Source organism: Abramis brama (genome assembly GCF_963993115.1).
Source record: "Abramis brama genome assembly, chromosome: 7".
NCBI classification, from domain to species: Eukaryota; Metazoa; Chordata; class Actinopteri; order Cypriniformes; family Leuciscidae; genus Abramis; species Abramis brama.
Genome location: NC_139969.1, coordinates 19,593,729 through 19,614,224, shown reverse-complemented (window position 1 = coordinate 19,614,224; position 20,496 = coordinate 19,593,729). Strand labels below are relative to the sequence as shown.

Here is a 20,496-nt window from a genome sequence, read left to right as displayed (position 1 = left end):
CGTAAAACAGGAGCTCAGTTCGACTTGTCCATAAGTTTAGAGTGATTGGCTGAAATGGCCTTGGGCCAGAGCTGGGAAAGCTTCCAGGCCAGACTCCCATTAACCCTCTATGGTGAAACTCTGCTGGAATCCAACACACCAGCCATCACCATTTATCTACCAACTAATGAAACTAATTAATTTCTGGAGTTCAGCTAAAATTCCACTTTGTTGTTTTACAACCAGAGCCTGAAACCCTGTGAAAGTAGCAAACAACTTTAGTGCGATACCCCCTCCTGGGATTGTTTTAGCTAATGATATATATCTGACATCTTATAGTAGTTTCTATGGTAACTAGGCCGCAAGCAGTTTGGACCATGCTGGTCTGTTCAGTAGCACAGCAGTATGGAAAGTTGTTTTGTGACTCTGGCAATGGACCAGTTAGTGGAAGATTACAAGGAATTAGGCCATAATCACATAATCCCTGAGAAAAGGGTCACGGCACAGTGATCAGGCTGATCAAGTCATAACCCTATAACCATCCGTTGTACATGACAGATAGTTAAAGGAGACATTGGTAATTGATTCTAAGCTTGTCCCTGAGGGTCAGTGGGGTCTGGTGAGACCAGAGTTTGGAGAACAGCTCTGCAGGGGTTTGCCACAGAAGGGACACTGTTTATACAGAACACTACAGCTACCAGCCAAACCACTCTGTTCTAGAGATTTAGAAGGTCAATGGTGCTACATTTCATTCTATAGGTGATAGAAAAATGAACTGTTGAAATGTTGGATTTTTTTAAGCATGCGCAACACAACTAAACGTAAAAGTTGTGGCCATTTCTGAGATCGTTTATTCTGTACAGTGTGCAGAAGTGAAATAAAGACAGTGCGAAAGCACTGGGGGCAGAGCAAAACTAAAGACTGAAATGGGTTCGAGAGCCAAGATCTTATTGTTCGGCTTCACAGCCATTGAGATGGCCTCCAAAGCTGTGCATTCCGCTGGTTTTGTGCTGTATGCGGCATGCGGAAAGCGAAAGCCCATTCTTGGAGCACTCTTTACTGTGGCAGAAGAATGCATACAGTTACTCATGTCTGCACCTCTCCAACAGCATTCAGGCTTAAGAGCTGCAGTAGACTGAGTCCATTCACAGCACAGTCAATTACAGTCAGTTAAAGTCATGATAGCCTTTGTTTTCTCTTAATGGGAGCTCTGTGTGGCTTCACTATGGGGGAAATTGAATGAATTTACTTAAAGAGATTTGAAGTTTTCTCTTTGCCTTGCTTGAAAACATGCCAAAAAAGTTCAAACGCACTGTGGAGTGCCGTGATATCTTCACTGACAAAATGAATCGACTTTTGTTCAAATGTATGGAGTAGGAATCATTGTGCAAATGCTTTATTATGTAGAGCAGCTGATACAGATCGATATCCTAAAATATAATTATAGACTGTGAATTCTATTTGAACTTTAACTAGGTCTTTCCTTCTTCAGATCAAAAACAATTCAAATGAATGATTTCTGATTCATAAAGAAAAAAGTTGTTTTATAATGTGACTATCATACATAGTCAAGTTTTGAAATGACACAAACATGCAGAGCACAGACTAAAGGCCCGTTCACACCAAGGAAGATAACGATAAAGATATAGTTCTAAAAATCGTTCTAAATATAAAAGAATAGCAGAGTCCGCACCACAACTATTACGATAGTGGCACAGAGAAACTATGTCGTTGAAATCACTGTCGGAACGATTTTTTCCAGCAATCAGAATCCATCCTTCAAGAGCTCAAGCATTTAAAACACTAGTCGACATAACTGCAGCGATATCGTCCGCTGGTGTGCACACATTTAGTTATTGTTATAGTTATCGTTCTTGGTGCCATTTCTATTTCAAATGTAGTGTGCTTTAATCTATAGTGTGGTTGCCTGTTTAGAAGAAAGAACAAACTCCAGTTTATACTTCATCTTCCTCGTCTGCAAGGATCACCAGGGAATCTGCAATTAAAGAAAACACTTAATTTAGAAAAAAAAGCTTAAAAATGCAAAGGAAATCTTATGCATTAAATCAACAGTGCCCATTAAAATAATCTAAAATACACCAAACAAGTTTGGCTTTCATAAAATAATGCAAAATGATTCATTTTATTTTATTTTACAAGGTATTGCATAGTATTACCAGCCATATAGCTGAACAAGTAAATTATAGATTTTATTGATATTAGAGCACCTATAAATTGTGAAGCAGGAACTGTGGTTTTTACCATCCCAAGTCATTTTTTGTACCAATCAAGTGAATGCGAGTTCTGCCCATGGGAGGGGCAACATGACATTTCCCTGGCCGATTCAAAACAGGTCACGGACCCTCCATAGACACCAAGGCGGTGGGAGGGAGAACTTAACCACACCGTGTAACCGAATCAAACCAGTGGTTACCCCTTTTCAGCCCACTGGAATAGCCATAACAATACCATTCACATTGCAGTAGAGAAGACATGCTCCTTTGAGACTGACTGAGAGGCTTTTTATCAACTGCAGGGCTTTGTAGCCTTTTAGAGAAAAAAAAAAAAGACAAACAAAAAGCTCATTTTGAAAGTTGTTTGTTTTACTTAAGACATTTTATTTTATTTATTTTATTTTTTGGGAGGGTGTGGGTCTAAATATGAGGTAAAAAGAGTCTTAATAATTGCTGATGACAGAATACATAGTTTTAAGTGCAGAAAAAGTCAAGCTCAGGACTGCCCTAGTGCTGACCCATGCCTTTCAGGTTGCTTGAACACATCAGAATTGCCATTGTTGAGGTTGATTAATTGAGTCTGATAAGTTACCATGAATGAAGATTGTTATAGAGTTTAATGTGGTGGGCCTGGGTTTGTAAATGCTGCTTTCAAATAGTTCTGCAGAAAAGCATATGGGCCAGACGTATTCATGAACAAAAAAGGAAGAAAAATTTATTATGGTTGTGTCCAAGCAGTCTTGTCCCCCTTCTTTTGATCATTTGCCGAATGACTTTGAATCCATGCACTTGCCATGTTAAAAAGGGAACATTTAAATATTTTAGAAAAAAGCGAGATTTGAACTTGCTGCATGCATTTTACTCTCTTTGATAGTGTTCACAATGTTGTTAAAAAGTTTAATACTTACTATATTATTTTGAATTATTATTATTGTGACATTTTTCTTAATCAAACAAATTGGCATTTAAATCAGATTCATTTTAGAAGACAATATTCATTATTAAAAAATTAGGCTCAGCTAACAAGAACACTCAGACAGACAGACAGACAGCCTTGGCTTGGATGTCCAAATACAAGCTTGTAAAAGTGCAGGCTTGAAATTATTCACACCACCTTAGATTGGTGACACACTGAATAAACACAATCTGCTGTGTGACAACAATGTTTGCCAACTCTTTCCAAGTGTCAAGACCCTCAGTAGCCAGTGCCTTATCTCCAGTGTCTCAATTATTGGGTGTCAGTGGTGATGTATGGACCAGATTCCCATTATTTAGACATGGGCCGGCTAGCAGTTGTAGAGGTCACTGGCCAGGCCCTCTGGACAGAGGACCAGTGACCCCCTTCATGCTGACCCACTATAAACTACTGCAGTGGCCTGTAAACATCTCTATCCAGAGCCCAGGCTGCAAGTACAAGATACTTTTCACAAGCAAACATACAGAGGGTTAGACATGAAGCGGACGCTTATATCCTTCTTTTATATACTGCTTATATATATCACCAAGGATGCATTTATTTGATCAAAAATACATTAAAAAATAGTAATATTATGAAAGCTGAATTTTCAGAAACATTGCTCTCAGTGTCACATGATCCTTCAGAAATCATTCTAATGTGCTGATTTGGTGCTCAGGAAACATTTATTATTATTCAATGCAGAAAACAGTTGTGCTGTTTAATATTTTTGTGGAAACAGTGATACTTTTTTAGGATTCTTTGATGAATAGAAGGTTCAAAAGAACTGCATGATTTTGAAATAAAAGTCTACATTTTTAATGTCTTTACAGTCTCTTTTTATTTTTGTTTAATGCAACCTTGCTAAAAAAAGTATCAATTACCTAAACTTTTGACTGGTAGTGTGTACATGTAATTGAAATAACTATATTATATCCATTAAATCAACAAACATTTGCAATAAAAAGAAGAACTAATGCAGAACCAATGACACATTTATTGTCTGACTACTGGCCTGTTGAAATCCACCGACAGCACAGCGCTGTAATTTGGGCAGATTGATTAGTTAGCTTCTGTGCATCAGATATTTGTGTCTGAGAGCTTCCATATTGACAGAAGGAATTAAGTCTTTTAGGTTATCTAGCCAAGTCACGCCTGCTAAGCTCATTAACCTCGATCCCAATCATCAGAAAGTCAATAATAGGCAAAAGAGAGATTAAAAAGTAGCTGAGGCAAGACAACTCTCTCCATCATTTCTCATTCCTTCTCCTCATGTGTCAGTGCTAATATGATAATAGTGCACAAAGCAGCTTTTCAAAGTGATGTGACATATTTGGTCAAATCAATATCTTTGAACAATGTATACACATCTTTTTTGATGTGGTCAATTTGAGGACAGGTGTTAATGCTATACGACAACTGTAATCAAGTTAAATTAGATCTTTTAGTTACTTGTCTGTGTTGTTATCTCTTTCAGGTTGACGTGCACTAACCTAATCCAGGGAGAGCATCTGCACCTCTCTCACTCTGTAGACTGATGTCCACGACCCTGTCCCTTTTCTGCTGGCCTCCAGCATCTATAGGCCTACGTGGCTTAGAGCAGAGGGACATTTAAGCTACAAAGTCCATCACAACAAAACCAGAAGAGTTTCAGTTGGAAGGTTCCTTACCAAAGGAGCCACTTTGTTGTTTATGTACAACCTTTTAACAGTATCATCTGCTGGACTCTTCTGCTGTGGTGAGCAAGGAGCATCCATCTACAAGAAAAAAGACATTTGAAATATCTCACATTTTCTCATATATATATATATATATATATATATATATATATATATATATATGTTGGTTTCACTTTATTAATGCGGACATCTCATAGATGCAGTTGTTTTTATACAGGGGTCATGATATTTGCTAAACTCCAAACTATTTGCTAAAAATTAAAACATATCAACCTTTCAAGTAATAGCCTTGAAAGCCTTTCAAGCAATGAGGACCATTTCTCATAAGTCAGTTTTCAACATATTTCCCATATTACTAAGGACATTTTTTAAAGATTTGATCTTCACAAGTATAACCCAACCTGTACACAAACACACACTCTAAATGCGGAGATATCTAGAACTACATTGTTTTAATGTAGTTAATCATAAATACTACAAACAATTTAACAGAAAACATTTTTACAATAAAAAAAAAGACATATATTTACTTTATTTATAATATAAATTTATGTCAGATTTAGCTCACTTCTGGGGACAATCCCCGTTTACATGGATCCGCAAAAACGATTAAAAATGCTGTATTATGCATGTCAGGCCAGTAGTTGGCAATGTCACTTTGTAAAGAAAAACTATGCGTCTATTGACTGAACACGTCAACGTTACGTATTTTAGAAAAGTTATTTTGAACTTTATACTGATCAAAGAATCCTGAAAAAAAGGTATCACAGTTTTCACAAAAAAAGCAGCACAACTGTTTTCAACAAGGATAATGAAATGTTACTTGAGCACTGAATCAGCATGATGTGATATTAAAGACTGGAGTACTGCCTGCTGAAAATACAGCGTTAACATCACAAGACTAAATTACTTTTTAAAACTAATTATTACTAAATACTAAATATTACTAAATACTAAATAACTAAATATTTTACAATATTACTGTTTTTACTGTAATTTTGATCAAATAAATGGAGCCTTGGAGAGCATAAGAGACTTCTTTCAAAAACATTAAAAAGTCTTACTAACCCTAAACTTTTGAACGGTATTGTACAGTATATACAACAAAAATAACATATATAATGGCAAACATTAAGTACATGTCTCTATTATCAGCTGTTTTCATGTGCATTTTTTGTTTAATAAATGACATCTGACACAGGCAGGCCACAACGAGGTGAGCCGAGTTACATTTGTTCGCCTGCTAAATGGGGTGTGGGGTGCAGAGCAAAACAAAAACAAAACTTATGCATATTCATCAGCCTTCACCAATTGAGGCCAGAGATGAGGGGCTTAATGGGTGTGCACCTGTTAAAGTCTGTTCTGGGTTAACCTCTACTGTATATGTGCTCTCTGTGTGTGTGCGGGACAGGCCACAGGTGCAGATTTCATTAAGGGTTACATGATTAAAGCTCCTTCCCTCTTTCAGAGTGGTAAGATCAGCTTTGATGAAGCAAAAGAGCATATTGTTTCAAAGTGGACAAAACTGTATCGCTCTCAGAGAAGCTACTGACCGCAAAACTGACTGAGGCGTTGTGCAGAATGGCTTCCTGTCGCTGCAAAGTCTGCCGTAAAAACATCTCATCCTTGATGGCATGGAAACTTAAGAGAGAGAATTAATCAGTGTAGCAGAGCTCATGGAGCCTAATGAAACGAAATTGGAGTCACAAAACTTTAGGGTGTACCTCTGTCTTAAAATCTCAAACTTCTTTTCCCACACCTGATTGGACATGCACAACTGCTTATTGAGCCTGATAACATTTAAAAACAATAAGAACAACAGAGGGCAGTTCAAAGTACTGTAAGATTGATCTCTTTCAAAGTTTTATTATACCTTTCAATCTCCTTTTTCAGCAATGCTTCAGTCTTTCTGTGTTCTTTCATTTTTTGAACCAGCTCTGTATTCCCAAGAAGCTGAAAGAAAAAAAAAAGCTCAGTTTTAGAGAAGTTTATGGATGCGTGTATGCTACTTCAACAAAGAGAAGGGTACCTCCATGGTTGTAAGTTCTGCTGACTTCTGCTTCTCAATTTCAGTGGCAGCTTTCTGACAACGGGAGAATCACAAACATATACTAAAATTACAATGATGCATTTCTGTATAGTAATTGTAAGTCAATAAAGGAGTACAAATAAAATGTTACTTTTGTGTCTTTGCATTACATCTTAAAGGGATTGTTCACCAAAAAATGACAATTCTGTCATAATTTACTCACCCTTACAGTATGTCATTCCAAACCTGTATTCAATTCAGTTCATTTGTTTAGCGCTTTTTACAATACATATTGTTTCACAGCAGCTTCACAAAAATGCATGTTCCAATATTCTGTTCTTGCTTTACTTTCTTTCTTCTATGATTTTGAGAAATGTCTCAGCGTGTTTTGCTCATACAATGAAAGTCAATGGGGTCCAATGTTGTTTGAACTCCAGCGTTCTTCTTTTGTGTTTGTCACATTAAATAAAGTTTATAGCAGGCTTAGAGCAACATAATGGTGAGTGAATGATGACAGAATTAAAAATTTTGGGTGAACTGTCCACTGAATCTAGCAACACGTTTCATGTGCCTGTCCACCTCGGCTCAGAAGAAAGGAAATGGCTTTGAAGTTTGATCTGTTTTCTGATAGAGATTTAAATGGAGGGCCATATTCGGTGTGTCATTATATCAGTCCATCGCTCACAAAGGGTCATTTTAACACCAAATGTCCACTTTGTTTGGCATGTCCAATCAAGGCTTGACACAGCTTTGTGGAATGTCATGTTGGCTGATTGAGTGCATACGTTCAGAGCAGTGTGAAGGTCAGGTCACCTGAGGTCAGCTCGGACATCCACTTTTCCACCCGTGTTCCCCCAAAAAGGCCTAACAGAACGTGGGAGTCCCTTTTTAAGTTTCTCTTAGTAAGAGTGGGTGCAGAGTGTGTTGTTAGTCTAACCCAACACAGAAAGGATGTCAGTCCACCCTTTTTCTTTCATCCTAACCAAAGAAAAAAAGAGAATGGGAAAAAGAAAGTTTCCTTGCCAGATTGTTCAAAGACCCATTGTGTGTAAAAAGGAGTAGGTGTTGATTTGTGACAATACAACAGAGAGTTGTGTAAGGCCTTATGAAGTACTCTATATTGAGAATGAACACTAATGAAAGCCTGTTACACTTCAGTCTGTTTCCTTACTAGTTTGATGAATGCAGCTGCACATATATAGTTTAGACATAAAATATTGAATAATTGACCATTCAACCGAAGAATAACCTTTTGAACATTTCCGATACATTCCATGTACACTACCATTCAAAAGTTTGGGGTCAGTAAGATTTTTTAAATGTTTTTTATGGTCACCAAGCCTGCATTTATTTGAACAAAAATACAGTTAAAACAGTATTAATGAGAAATATATCTTCTTCTTTTTTTTGTGGAAACAGTGACATAACAGTGACACATTTTTTTTCAGTATTCTGATTAATAGAAAGTTCAAAAGAACAGCATTTATTTTAAACATAAATCTTTGGTGACATTATAAATGTCTTTAATATAATCGAATGCATCATTGTTAGTAAAATGTATGAAAAAAGTATGAAAGTATTAATTAATTAGAAAAAAAAAAAACTATTGTTTTCCTAGGTAAATAAATCAAACTGTTTGAGCATTGTATCTACGTTTGAGTCACTGTCTATACAGGGTCAGGCACGTGCCAGTTAAAATTGAAGCTAGAAAAAGATGAGTTCCACACATTTCCATAATAACTAGCCACAGTGGCCAAGCTCATTGTAAGGGTGCTTTATGAAGTGGACTTTAAACCGGGCTTATTGTCCACTTTGATTCAGCTGTACCCCATCACCCACTCCAGCCTGTCACCGTGTTGTGTCAGCTGCATGCCACATTCCACCCTCTCCTAGGCACCGAGGCCAGGGATTCACACTGGCCACCTCCTCGGCCGCCTCTATGCGGTCAGCATGTTGACAGAGTCATCGTCCTGATTCCCCCCCCCCCTCCCCCTTAACAAGCCATGAACAAGCAAATAAAAAAATAAAAAAAACAGAAGGATGTCCAAGAAGCCGTGATGCTATGGCCATTTTTATAAAGGATCAGCTACAATAATAGTTTATAGTTTATTATATTTAAAGGTAAGTATGATAAGCACTGGAAATAGCATTATATAAAAATATCAATAAACAAATTTAAACAAATAATAATTATAATAATTATTAAATTATATTATAATAATAATTAATTCATATACATAAATTATAAAATATGTTTATAATATAATATAATATAATATAATATAATATAATATAATATAATATAATATAATATAATATAATATAATATACAGCAATGAGTGTCTATGACAATTTATACACTATATTTGGGGTCGGTAAGATGTTTTAATACTTTTGAAAGAAGGTTCTTATGCTCTTAAGCTCACCATGGCTGCATGATTTTATAAAATACAGTAAAACAGCAATATTGTAAAATATTTGTACAACTTTATAACTATATATATATATATATATATATTTATTTTTACTAGAACTGTTTTTAAAGTGTAATTTATTCTTGTGATGGCAGAGCTGAACTTTCAGCATCATTACTCTTCAGTCTTCAGTGTCACATGATCCTTCAGAAATCATTCTAATATGTTGATTTGCTGCTCAAGAAACATTTCTTATTATCAGCACTGATAGTTGTGCTGCTAAACATTTTCGTTGAAAAGTTTTGTTTTTTTCAGGATTCTTTGATGAATAGAATGTTCAAAAGAACAGCATTCATTTGAAATTAAAATATTTTGTAACATTATAAATGTCTTTACTGTCACTTTTGATCAATTTAATGTGTCCTTTTTGAATTAAAGTATTAAAAGAAATGTAAAAATCTTAATGACCTCAAACGTTTGAACGATAGTGTAGGTGAGCATTAATAGCTTGAATTAAGAATTGACTTAACTTAGCAAGGTTGTAATTCGCATCTGTGATAGAAAAGGCATTTTATTTCGATGAAAAAAGACAAAGATCTGCACTTGACAGAGGGAGAGAGAGCTGTCATCCATCACTCAGGGCTGTTAATGAATGCGTTTCACTGTTGGTATGGGTTGAATTTTAACCATAGAATCATGGCTAAAATCGATATTACTTAGACACTGCGTGTGCACCTTATCCTCCGTCTTTACTTTAGGACACTGATGTCTGGGGTAATGGAGGGACCGTCCTTTGGTCAAGAGTTCAAGACCTCCAAACATCCTGAGACTGATAGGACTTGAGTCAAGTCCGTGCCGTATCTGAGCATGTGTTCAGCTGCGTCTCATACTCACCTCCAAGCGTGAGGCTTCAATGCATGCAATTTCTTTCTTCATCTCCTCTTTTAACTGTTTTATCTGCAAAAGAAAATTAAAATGTTATCTCACAAACAAGAGCAGACAGTGAGAGAATTCATGTTGCTTGCTTACTCGCAACCATCCCAAAGGTTCTGGGATTTTAGGAGTATTTACACCCAGGTTAAAACTTCAGAAGTGGTCAGCAAATGGTACTGATGACAAGGGCAGTTGTGTGGTTGATGGGCCATTCATTTGGGTGTCTTTTCAAAGAGGCGAAGCTTACACCCAGCTGAGCTTCACACTCCACTCTGGCCTGGGCTTCAGCCTCTCATTATAGGTCTTTTCTGCAACCCTTTGGCTATGGAAACAAATTTTCTGCTCCATTGATCAAAGTCACCACAATAAAATAGGGCTGGGCAAATTTTTTTTCGATTTATCGTTTTTTAAAATGTGGTCGATTCAAAATCGATTCTCAAAGGCCACGAATCGATTTTTTTCCATATTTATTTATCTATCACCCAAAAGCCAGTATTAGTTTTCCTACACTGTGCATAGGCTTGCAGCCCCCTTGTTACAGCTAATGCTGTGAGATTTTATGTTTGTTTTATCTTAAACATAAAATAACCTGATCCTGTTTGATCAAGGCATGCGACTGTTCTGACTTGTCCAATTTTCAGCATCAATTTTTCATCTTGCATCAAAATCCTGTCTATTCATTGTATGCATTTGAAATATAGAGTCTGGGTTCTGTTTTAATGTACCCAAGTGTACCTAAAATAAAAAGAGTTTAATAGTTTGTGGCTCTTTATTTCTTTTTATTAATTAACCACTTGTAAACTTATGTTCACTGTTCTTTTTTATAAATATAGGATTTGTATTAAATCTATATTCATTGAGTCGAATTGGGAATCGCAATCGAATTTAGAATCAAGAATCGAAATCAAATCGAACTGAGAGCTTGCAAATCGAATTCGAATTGGAACATCTGAATCGATACCCAGCCCTACAATAAAATGGTGAAAAAAACGTTGTTTTTTTTCAAAATGTAATTTATTTTTATTTTTTTAACATTTTTATGCATAGCCTCCACGCTAGACCTTAACATTGAGTTTGTCAGTCAAAGCACAAAGGGGCGGCTCAACAAAGGATGCAAAACTGAAAAGAGGCCAATCTGAACAGCTACACTAAATATGGATAATCCTTTTCTCCTGGTGGCTCAAACAACATTAAGGTCTTCATTAGTGGTTTTAACCAGGGTTTCTACATAGAGTGTGTTTGGCCACCACCTGCTCCATTAGCCTCTTTCCTGGTCCTACCAGGTTTTGTGTCCACTCACTATTATGTGAAGAGCCGGAAGAACATTATTGATCTGAAACTAATATGCCTCTCTATTATAAAGCACTTTAAAACAGAAAAAAAGGATAGAAAATATTGTTTTTTAAATGAACGCAACATAAGTAATTAAAGGGATAGTTCACCCAAAAATGAAATCATTTACTCACCCTCAAGTTGTTCCAAACCTGTATGAATTTCTTTGTTCTGCTTAACACAAAGGAAGATATTTGGAAGAATGTTTGTAATCAACAGATCTCGGTCCCCATTGACTTCCATAGTAGGAAAAAAATATACTATGGTAGTCAATGGGGACCGATATCTGTTTGGTTACAAACATTCTTCCAAATATCTTCCTTTGTGTTCAGAAGAACAAAGAAACTCATACAGGTTTGGAACAACTTGAGGGTGAGTAAACAATGATAGAATTTTCATTTTTGGGTGAACTATCCCTTCAAAACGTGTATGTTAAATGATACAAATGTGCATAATAATATATTCAATACAAATTTAAAAATATGAATGCCCTTTTATGAAGTCTTGATTTTGATTTTGGGGTGTTTTTTAATATATTTTCATGCTCGATGCTACATTATTACAGCTCCCATTTCCCCAGTCTGTCTGGGACGCGTCGTTTTCGAGAAAGCCCCTCTTTCCGAAATACGAAATGTCCTGTGATTGGTTAGCTGACCCAGTGTGTTGTGATTGGCACCGCTTTAGCGCGAGTTCGGGGAATGTCCCGCCCCTTTATTACCGCGAGCTCTGCTCAGATGTAAACATTAAAGATGGCGTCAATTTCAAACCAATTCGAACCCGATTCAGACTCTTAATCAATGTTAACGAACAAAAGAGGATCGTGCAGAACGGGTTTCATGTAGGCTACGGACTTTGAAAGCACGGATTTCACAGGACGTTTCAGAGTGGTAGGCCTATGTTTTTGTTTGTTTCTGATAAATTATAGATATGACGTTGTCCACCATTTAATCATATTTTGTCGGAAAACTAGCGGTGGTGAACAGTCTTCCAAAATCAAGAGCTTACAAAAGCTACAGAAAACAAACACTACATCAATACTGTAATGTTAGTTATTGTATTGTTTCTGCATTGTAACGTTACTCTGTATGTCTGCTGTTCTCTGTAAAATGTGCAGCGCAAAGAAACGTTGAGGTTACAATATTCAGGTGCAGTTTTTCAAAATAAATTTTAACCACACTAAGTTTGTCAGCCTTTTCTGGGGTGGAAAAAACAGCGACAACACTCTTCATCTTTTCTAAAGCAGCCCAACATGGCCTCACCCCCTTTGTTGCATGTTCCCGGGACAGGATATATGTAAATGTTAGGGTTTGTGATGTCACCAACCCGGGAAGAAGCTTGTTGTAGTACCTACCAGCCATATGTTGTAGTCCTTAAAAAGCAATTCCTGTAAAAGGAAATATCTCCCTTTGCATTGAACTTTGAGTGTAGTAACATTGCAGATGTTGTTTCATCTTCAAACAGCAACATTATACACAAACTTATTATTATTTTTTTAAATGTCTTCATTGCAGAACTTTAGTTTGTTTATTTTATTTATGTATTTCAACAATTAATTTCATTTTCATTGGTGAGCTATGTACGGAGCCCCTAAAGGGATATGAAAAGGGAGGAAAAATAGTCAAAGCTTTTCGCAAAAGTTTTGTGTTCCGAGCATAGACTGTAAAAAATAGGTTCCGAGAAACTTTGCATTCGCTCGCAAAACCATTTGAGCTTTTTGCGAGCGATCGCAAAGTTTCTTGGCGGAACGCAAACATTTGTGAGAAAATGCAAAAGCATGGACAAATATTTTTTTTCCTTCACCATGTCATATACTGTATATAATAATAAAAAAATTAAATAAATAAACTAACAAGTGACAAACATCTTTATGCATACTGCATGCATACTCTTCTTTACTCTGCTGAAGGGCTGTGCTAATATGAGCATTTGATTGCAGGGTAAATTATGCCAGCTTTGACAGGACCCTTGCTGCTTGTCTCCCAGCAACCCTGCAAGGCCAGAGGGAGACTTTTAACCTCCTAGATTCTGTGTGGCCGGATTCAATGGCTGAGTACCATAGAGTCTTTCACACTCTTTTTACGTTGTCCTCTGTGTTCATATTTTAATTCCAGCCATTGTGTGGCAAACGTGGTGCATATTGTTCCTCGCAATCAACTGAAAAATCAAATGCTGTGTAAAATGATACTTGCTAACCACATTTTTTCTGTAAAACTGTCTGTATTTTAAGTATGTAAATGAACAATTTAGCATTCTGAAATAATTTTAAATTAATTAATATTGTATTCAAAGGTTTTGGTGGTAAAATAAAGCAATAGGCTGGCATTTGAGCTAAGGACTTATGAATACAAGGCAGCAGTCCAACTTAGAGCGTATTCAAAATGCACAACAAAGCACTTGGACCACATGGTTTCTTACTGTAGTGCAATAATATAAACTCTGGCATGGCCCCAATCTTAACACCACGCAGTGCTACTTCACACACACTTCATCTTTACTACACAAAAGATAAAACACTAAATAAACAATACTATATCAATACATGTCAAAAACGCTGCCCCACGTCCATTCGCCAAATGTTTTACTAATATCAACATGCTACAATGTCAGCTTGATGCTAGATATCCTCAGCTGTGCTTGATCACATATCATAAAATAATTTAGTTCTCCCTCATGCACCAGTTGCTGCATAGTATTTAATTCATGGTAATTTGCTCCGCTGGCATGCCTCTCTCTGCTCATAGAGCTAACACAAGAGTAAAACATGCAAAATTATTAAGGACAACATTGTCTGGGCTGCAAACCTGACATATGCTGCCCTATTTATCTTAGATGTCACACAGTAACCATTTCTGGAACAGGAAAAACAATATGTAATGGAAGTGAAAGGGGTCAATTATTTGAAGATTTAAAAGCAGAAATGTGAAGCTTACAATTTATAAAGCACTTACATTAATTATTCTGCTAAAACGTATTTAAAAAGTTGTACATTTGCATATAACTTTACACACAAAAAGTTAGCAAATTATTTTTTTTACACTAAAATCATGTGAACTTACTTCCATTGTATTATTATATTAGTGTAGTGTCTCACCAGAACATAACATATGCCACAAATGCTGCATTGAGTACTAACTATTGAATCCAGAATTTTCCTTCAACAAACAAAAAAAAAAAAAAAAACTCACCTTTTCTCTGCCACTTTCTCTCTCAAAGTTTAACTGCATTTTCAGTTGTCCTTGTTCATCTGTCAACTGAAATAAATGAAAGTGTTATAAATAAAACAAATGCAATAAATGTATTTTACACTTAAAAGTGTGTTTTTAACTTCTTTGTGTACTATATAATACCATTTGAAGGGCCTTTTTGCTGTCGTCCGCCTCTGATTTCAACTGTGCTAAATTCAGAAGTAAGAGAGAACATTTGTTTTTGTTTTTAAAAAAAGGACAATATCTAGGAGAGAAACAGAGGCTGATGTCAGGAGCACAACGACAGGACATCCACTTGTCTTTGTTCATCTTTTGCATCTTGGGTCAGTGGACTGAAGCCCAGTCTTGGCCTGCATGACCTGTTCTGGCTCAGGGTCCTGACAAGCTTCTGACCTGGTGCAATGCTGTTGACACGTCCACTCACATGCACTGACCAAACACAAACCACTAAGTTCAAGGGCCAAGTGTGTGTTAATGCCAAAGTGCTTTTATTTCCTTAGAGACTTAAGACCTGGACAGCTCTTATCTTTAGTCACAGCCAATGCAAAACATTTTAGCAGATGGTTCTTCACATTCTGAATGGAGATACATAAAAGGAGTTTATGTTCCAATAAAATAGATGATATGTTTGTTTTTTTGTAGCATTTGAAAAATAGGTGTTCATGCGTAATCAGAAAAAAACAGTGGCATAAAATATTCAGACGGTTACCAAAGTTACATAAGCAATGAATGAATATCAAACACTATAAGAGATAAAGGCCTGACCCTTGAGAATACACCTGTCTTGTGTTTGCTTTCTCCTCACAGACTCCCACAGAGTGTGAGATGATAGCTATGGTCTGACAAGTGTCCTCAAACATTGCGTTTTGAATGCTAACTACATAAAACGCCAGGACAGATAAGGGAAAGAGTCTATATTTCCCAAACAAGCATTTGTGACAAATGTTTGTTTTTGTCCCAAAACCCACTGAAAAAAAAAAATGATACATACTTTTTTGTGTGTGTGTGTGGTTCAGCAAAAACCGAGCTAAAACATGACATTACCCAGACTCTGCTCTTTGGATTCCAGGACTCTGTGAATTTCTTCCAGCTCGACGTGCAACAAGTCAATGTTATCTTTTAGCTTTTCATTCTCTGACTTCAGTCTGCTTTTTTCTAGGTCCTCCGCTCCCTCGGTGCCGATCTGAAAAATGACACAAGTCCTTTTTAACTTTCCCTTTACAGCGCCAAACAAAAGCCACGCCGCTCAAGCTGCGTGGCAAATATGAGTGCCATTCAGTCACAAAGCAATCGTACAACTTTCTGCCTCCTACCATTTCCCCCTGAATAATAAAAAGCGAGAAACAAAAACCAAACACACTTAGAAGAGGGCAATCTCTTTTTTTTCTCCTTTTCTCTCTTTCGGCCTTTTCTTCTTGCCCGGAAGAAAGACGGCAGTACATTACATACAAAGCCCATAATTCATGGGGACATTTTTATTGACAGGAATAATACATATCATACTGTTTGTGTGCCCCTGTCATTCAGGTCAATTTATTCTGGAAGTCAAGGAAGGCAGCTGGGGCCTATCCACCCACAGTCTGGGCTCTGCTTTCTAACAAGCTCGGCAGAGCCAGGGTTTGAGGGGGGCGATTGGAGGATGGCTGAGCAGCCCCAGGGGGTTCGCAGAGAGCACAGTTTCCCGGGGGGGCTTGTTGCCTTTGTGCTGTCCCTCAGTAGCAGCGCTGCCTGTGTCACCAGGATCACATCACATGTCAGCGCTCTGAAGTTTGCAGACTGGGAGCCGCATGGAGCCCATCAGGTTCCTGTGATATCCACGCAGTTGGCCCTCTACTTTGTACCGCAGCAACCATTCATGCCCCGAACATTAACAGGGCTTTTGCATGCCTGTCACACTTAAGATTGTGCAGGCGTTCAAAGGCTTTCAAAGGATTTTCTTCTTTCACTTTCTTCACTCTGTCTCTCTCACTCTCATTCATAAGGAATTGCGATCATAAAGAGTTTTTGATTTTTTACGTTTGATGATTTTACTTTTTTGATAATCTCAACATACAAGTCATGGTGCCATTTTAGTCACACAGAATTAACGAAACTGTTCCGATTTATGAAATCTTGCATGTGGTTTCTTTAAACAGATTTAATCCCAGAATAAAGAGCCATGTGTTATGAATGTGACTCCCCAAGTGTGACTGTCAGATGATGATGTACATGTCATGGACCAGAGGATTACTCTATCAATAATAGGAATGGACATTGATGCATCCAGCATGACATAAATATTACTCCATGCAGGGTGGTCACTTCAGCTTTCCCTCCCTGTTTCATTGTCATCATCTACTGTTGACTGTGAGGAAGTGGCGGAGATAGTAAACTTACTGTATGGATTCATTCATACTTACTGAATTTAATTTTTCATCATCAAAGAGGAAAAAAAATTGTACTCCAACGAACATCTTTCTGCCCTGTCTGAACAGTCTAACCTTTAACTCTGGCTCCACCATCTGCTGCAGTAACAGAACTACAGGTGATTAGCCATGCGTCTCTCCTGTGGGCGTGAGACTTCTCATTAGCACAATGAACAAAGCTCAACTCCGCCGGGCTGCACTCATTTGTTACACTTTGAGTGGCAGGTTTTGTATGGCCGTTCTCCCAGCCATCTGCCTACACAAGCAGCCGTTTTGGTTGGACAGAACTCAAACACTAAGGGTGAGAGATAACTCTCTCAGGCGGAGTGAGAGGGGCATCCTATTAAAAAGGCTAATAATAGACACCTCACTTATTGGCACCTGATAGCTCATTCATGTTGCATGTAAACCCCTTTTAAAGGGGCATAAAGGTAAGTAATTGATTTCACTTTGTGGAACGCAAGAACCTGCTTATTAGTGTATGGCAATGGGGCCAGGCCACTCCCAAGTACACTTCAGACCATAATAGAGCAGGCCACTAAACAATAATTACCATCCTGCTGGTCAATATCAACACACGCTGGATGACATTTAAGCAATCAAGAATCATATTGACATCATTAATGATAAATGCACTACTGGCTAAGTAATGCTTCAGTGCAAAAGCTACCCTCAAAAAAATGTTTTATATATATATATATAGAATATCTTATTATCAATTTCAACATTGAGAATAATATTTAATGTTAATAGAAATGTTTCTAGAGCGCCAAATCAGCATATTATAACGATTTCTGAAAGATCATGTGACGCTGCTTAAAATTCAGCTTTGCCATCACATGAATGAATTACATTTTAAAATGTATTTGAATAGAAAACAGCTATTTTTGATGGCAAATTGGCAATCATATTTCACAATATTAGTGTTTTTGCTGCATTTCAGCCTTTGTCAGCATTAGAAACTTATTTAAAAAAACTTTTTTTTTTAATCTTACTGACCCCAACCTTTTGAAAATTAGTATCCATTCTGGTCCTTCTCCATTACTTCGTGTTGATACAATATTTACACACAATACAGGCCTATAGTTCAAAAAATGAAACACTATTGTGTTTTTGTGATGAATGGCATTGTCTGTACCTCATATTTCTTTAGCTGTTCACTTATACACTCAATCTTCAGGTTCTTCTCCTGGAGCTCATTAAGAAGGTCCTTTACTCTTCCATCAGTAACATCACAAACCAGATCGGTGTCTTCCTTATTCTTTAAGAAATGTGATTGTGAGATTGTGAATTTTGTAACTATAAATAATATCAAATTAAAAACAAAATCTTTGTTGATGTTCCAAACTCATTAAAAGCTTACCTTATAGTTGGCTTTGATCACCTGCATAGCATCAGAGAGCTGCTGCTGATAGCTTCTCCGGAGAACAGATAATTTCTTAAAATAAACCAGACACCAAATTGAAGTCAAGTTCAATGCAGTAGTAAATGATCATTACAGAAGAAACACATGTATTGATGAAACTTGAATACATACCTCTTTGTAGCAGTTTTCTTGATTTTTGATTTTCTCATTCATTCTTGAATAAAGGGCATCAGATTCTTCCTGCAGTTTGGTCTCATACTGAAAACCTATCATTTTCAGTTTCTTTTCAGTGCCTTCTTTAAACAAGTGCATTTCCTGAGATAAAATCAAATATTTTAAAACATATCATTTAAGACAGAATATATTGCTTTAGGTAAGAAAAAAAAAAAAAAATCAAACTACCAACTACAAATACTAATTTATTATTGAGCTGCCATCACAATATTGTAGAGGATATCTTTACCATAGTTCACCGTGAGTGATGGAACTAGAACGCATTTAGTATAGCGTTTATTCGGCTGTAAGCCTGCTAATCAATATGTTTAACTCTGCAGGCTAGAGGATTCCTTGTGAAGGCACTGTTCTTCACCACAAAGCCACCATATGCCCTCTCAGCAGGTGACCTGGACAGCCCACAGTGACGCCACTCAGAGCTAAAGTAAGAATCTTGAACTAATAAGATGAAAAGCCAGCAGCATGAAAGAACTCACTGAGTGTATCTAGCGGAATGCACTGACACAGTATCAACTTTCGGTGGGTCTTTTTGAGGCAAGAAGACAAACTTGCATTTTTAGAGATGGCTGCAGATTGATTGATAGCTGACAGATTGCTTCCTATTAAGTGTTATGAATGAACAGACCAAGCTTAAGATAATAAGGGACTGACTATTCATCTAAAGGTAGCAGATACACACCTTCATAAGATCTGCAGTGTCGGCAGCAAGAATCTTTATATTTGGCAGCTCTGATTCGTCAGTTTGGACACAGGCATCTTGTCCAAAAAACCCTGCCCTCAACTGATTGGACAGAGAATACCTGAAGAGGGAGAAAAGATCGTGTGATGAAATCGGCATAACGTTAGTTCACCGGCAAAACTTAGCTGAAGTTGATCTTGGATACCTTCAGCAACTTTACAGCTTGTTTGCAATAGAGCAGAAAAAAACTCTTACCGACGTATTTCGTCGATCTCTTTTGAAATCAGCGCCTCCTCGGCTTCATTCGCAATGCTGTTTATTCTCTTTTCTTTAACGTCCATGACTCCAAACTACAGGGCATAAAATGCAATCGCACAATATTTTTGCTACAGATTTCTGGTGCGCAAAACGGTTGCCGTAGCAACAGAAACTTAACAAGAAACCAACGACTCAGATCACACTGCAACATGAGCCGGCAATGAATAAAAAACAAAAGGTAATTTCGACTTTTTATCTCACAATTCTGACTATTTTCTCGAAATCCTGACTTTTTTCCCTCAGAAGTGGACTTTATATCTCCCAATTGCTAGTTTGTATCTCACAGTTCTGAGTCCACATTGCGAGATGTGAGAAAAAAAGTAGCAACTTTTAAATTGTTATATTCCGTGGCGGAAACAAGCTTCCATAATATGATACAGTCGTTGCACATGATACATATATTATCACATATGTTGCACATAGATTATATTATTAAATAATAGAACGATATAGAAAATAAAATATACGTTAGCTTTTATAGCTATTAAAATGTTATAAATGTTGACGGAAATGTCCGTAAAATTGCTGGATAATGTCCGGGTAATAAGCTACCAGTAGGCTACAGATTTATTTGTAGTGTAACGTTAGGCTATTGAGCAGTAGCTAGGCTATATATTAAAAAAGCTTGACAACCATGCTCAAGTGTCGTGTAAAATGATTATTGTCTCAGAGTTGCACAGTAGGCTAGTTTAAAACAGTTCACGGTAAAAATAATAATAATAATAAAATAATA

The 20,496-nt window shown here is 37.0% G+C and overlaps 1 protein-coding gene across 3 annotated transcripts; it reads right to left on the bottom strand.

Moving 5' to 3' along the window:
* Positions 1-1,340: 1,340 nt before the first annotated feature.
* cUnh10orf67 (chromosome Un C10orf67 homolog) lies at positions 1,341-19,802 on the bottom strand. 3 transcript variants are annotated; one of them, XM_084119583.1, is made up of 16 exons: positions 19,701-19,802; positions 19,446-19,566; positions 18,704-18,847; positions 18,530-18,604; positions 18,305-18,427; positions 15,806-15,944; positions 14,903-14,949; positions 14,741-14,806; positions 10,185-10,247; positions 6,877-6,930; positions 6,721-6,800; positions 6,572-6,637; positions 6,401-6,488; positions 4,839-4,925; positions 4,662-4,761; positions 1,356-1,975 (listed from the first exon to the last, which is right to left on the bottom strand). In XM_084119583.1, the coding sequence occupies exons 1-16, from the start codon at positions 19,784-19,786 to the stop codon at positions 1,935-1,937; spliced, it is 1,380 nt and encodes a 459-aa protein (XP_083975709.1). In that variant the 5' UTR covers positions 19,787-19,802; the 3' UTR covers positions 1,356-1,934. The 3 variants fall into 3 exon arrangements, with proteins under 3 accessions (XP_083975708.1, XP_083975707.1, XP_083975709.1); XM_084119581.1 differs by lacking the exons at positions 19,446-19,566; positions 19,701-19,802 and adding an exon at positions 18,996-19,109 and having other exon boundaries at positions 1,346-1,975; XM_084119582.1 differs by lacking the exons at positions 6,572-6,637; positions 19,446-19,566; positions 19,701-19,802 and adding an exon at positions 18,996-19,109 and having other exon boundaries at positions 1,341-1,975.
* Between the last annotated feature and the right edge of the window lie 694 nt (positions 19,803-20,496).

Coding starts and splice junctions, on each gene's coding strand:
- cUnh10orf67 (XM_084119583.1), bottom strand. CDS start 19,786: ATGGACGTTAAAGAAAAGAGAATAAACAGCATTGCGAATGAAGCCGAG. Junction 18,428..18,529: donor TGATCAAAGCCAACTATAAG/GTAAGCTTTTAA, acceptor CATTTCTTAAAG/AATAAGGAAGACACCGATCT. Junction 6,489..6,571: donor TTTGAGATTTTAAGACAGAG/GTACACCCTAAA, acceptor CTCTCTCTTAAG/TTTCCATGCCATCAAGGATG.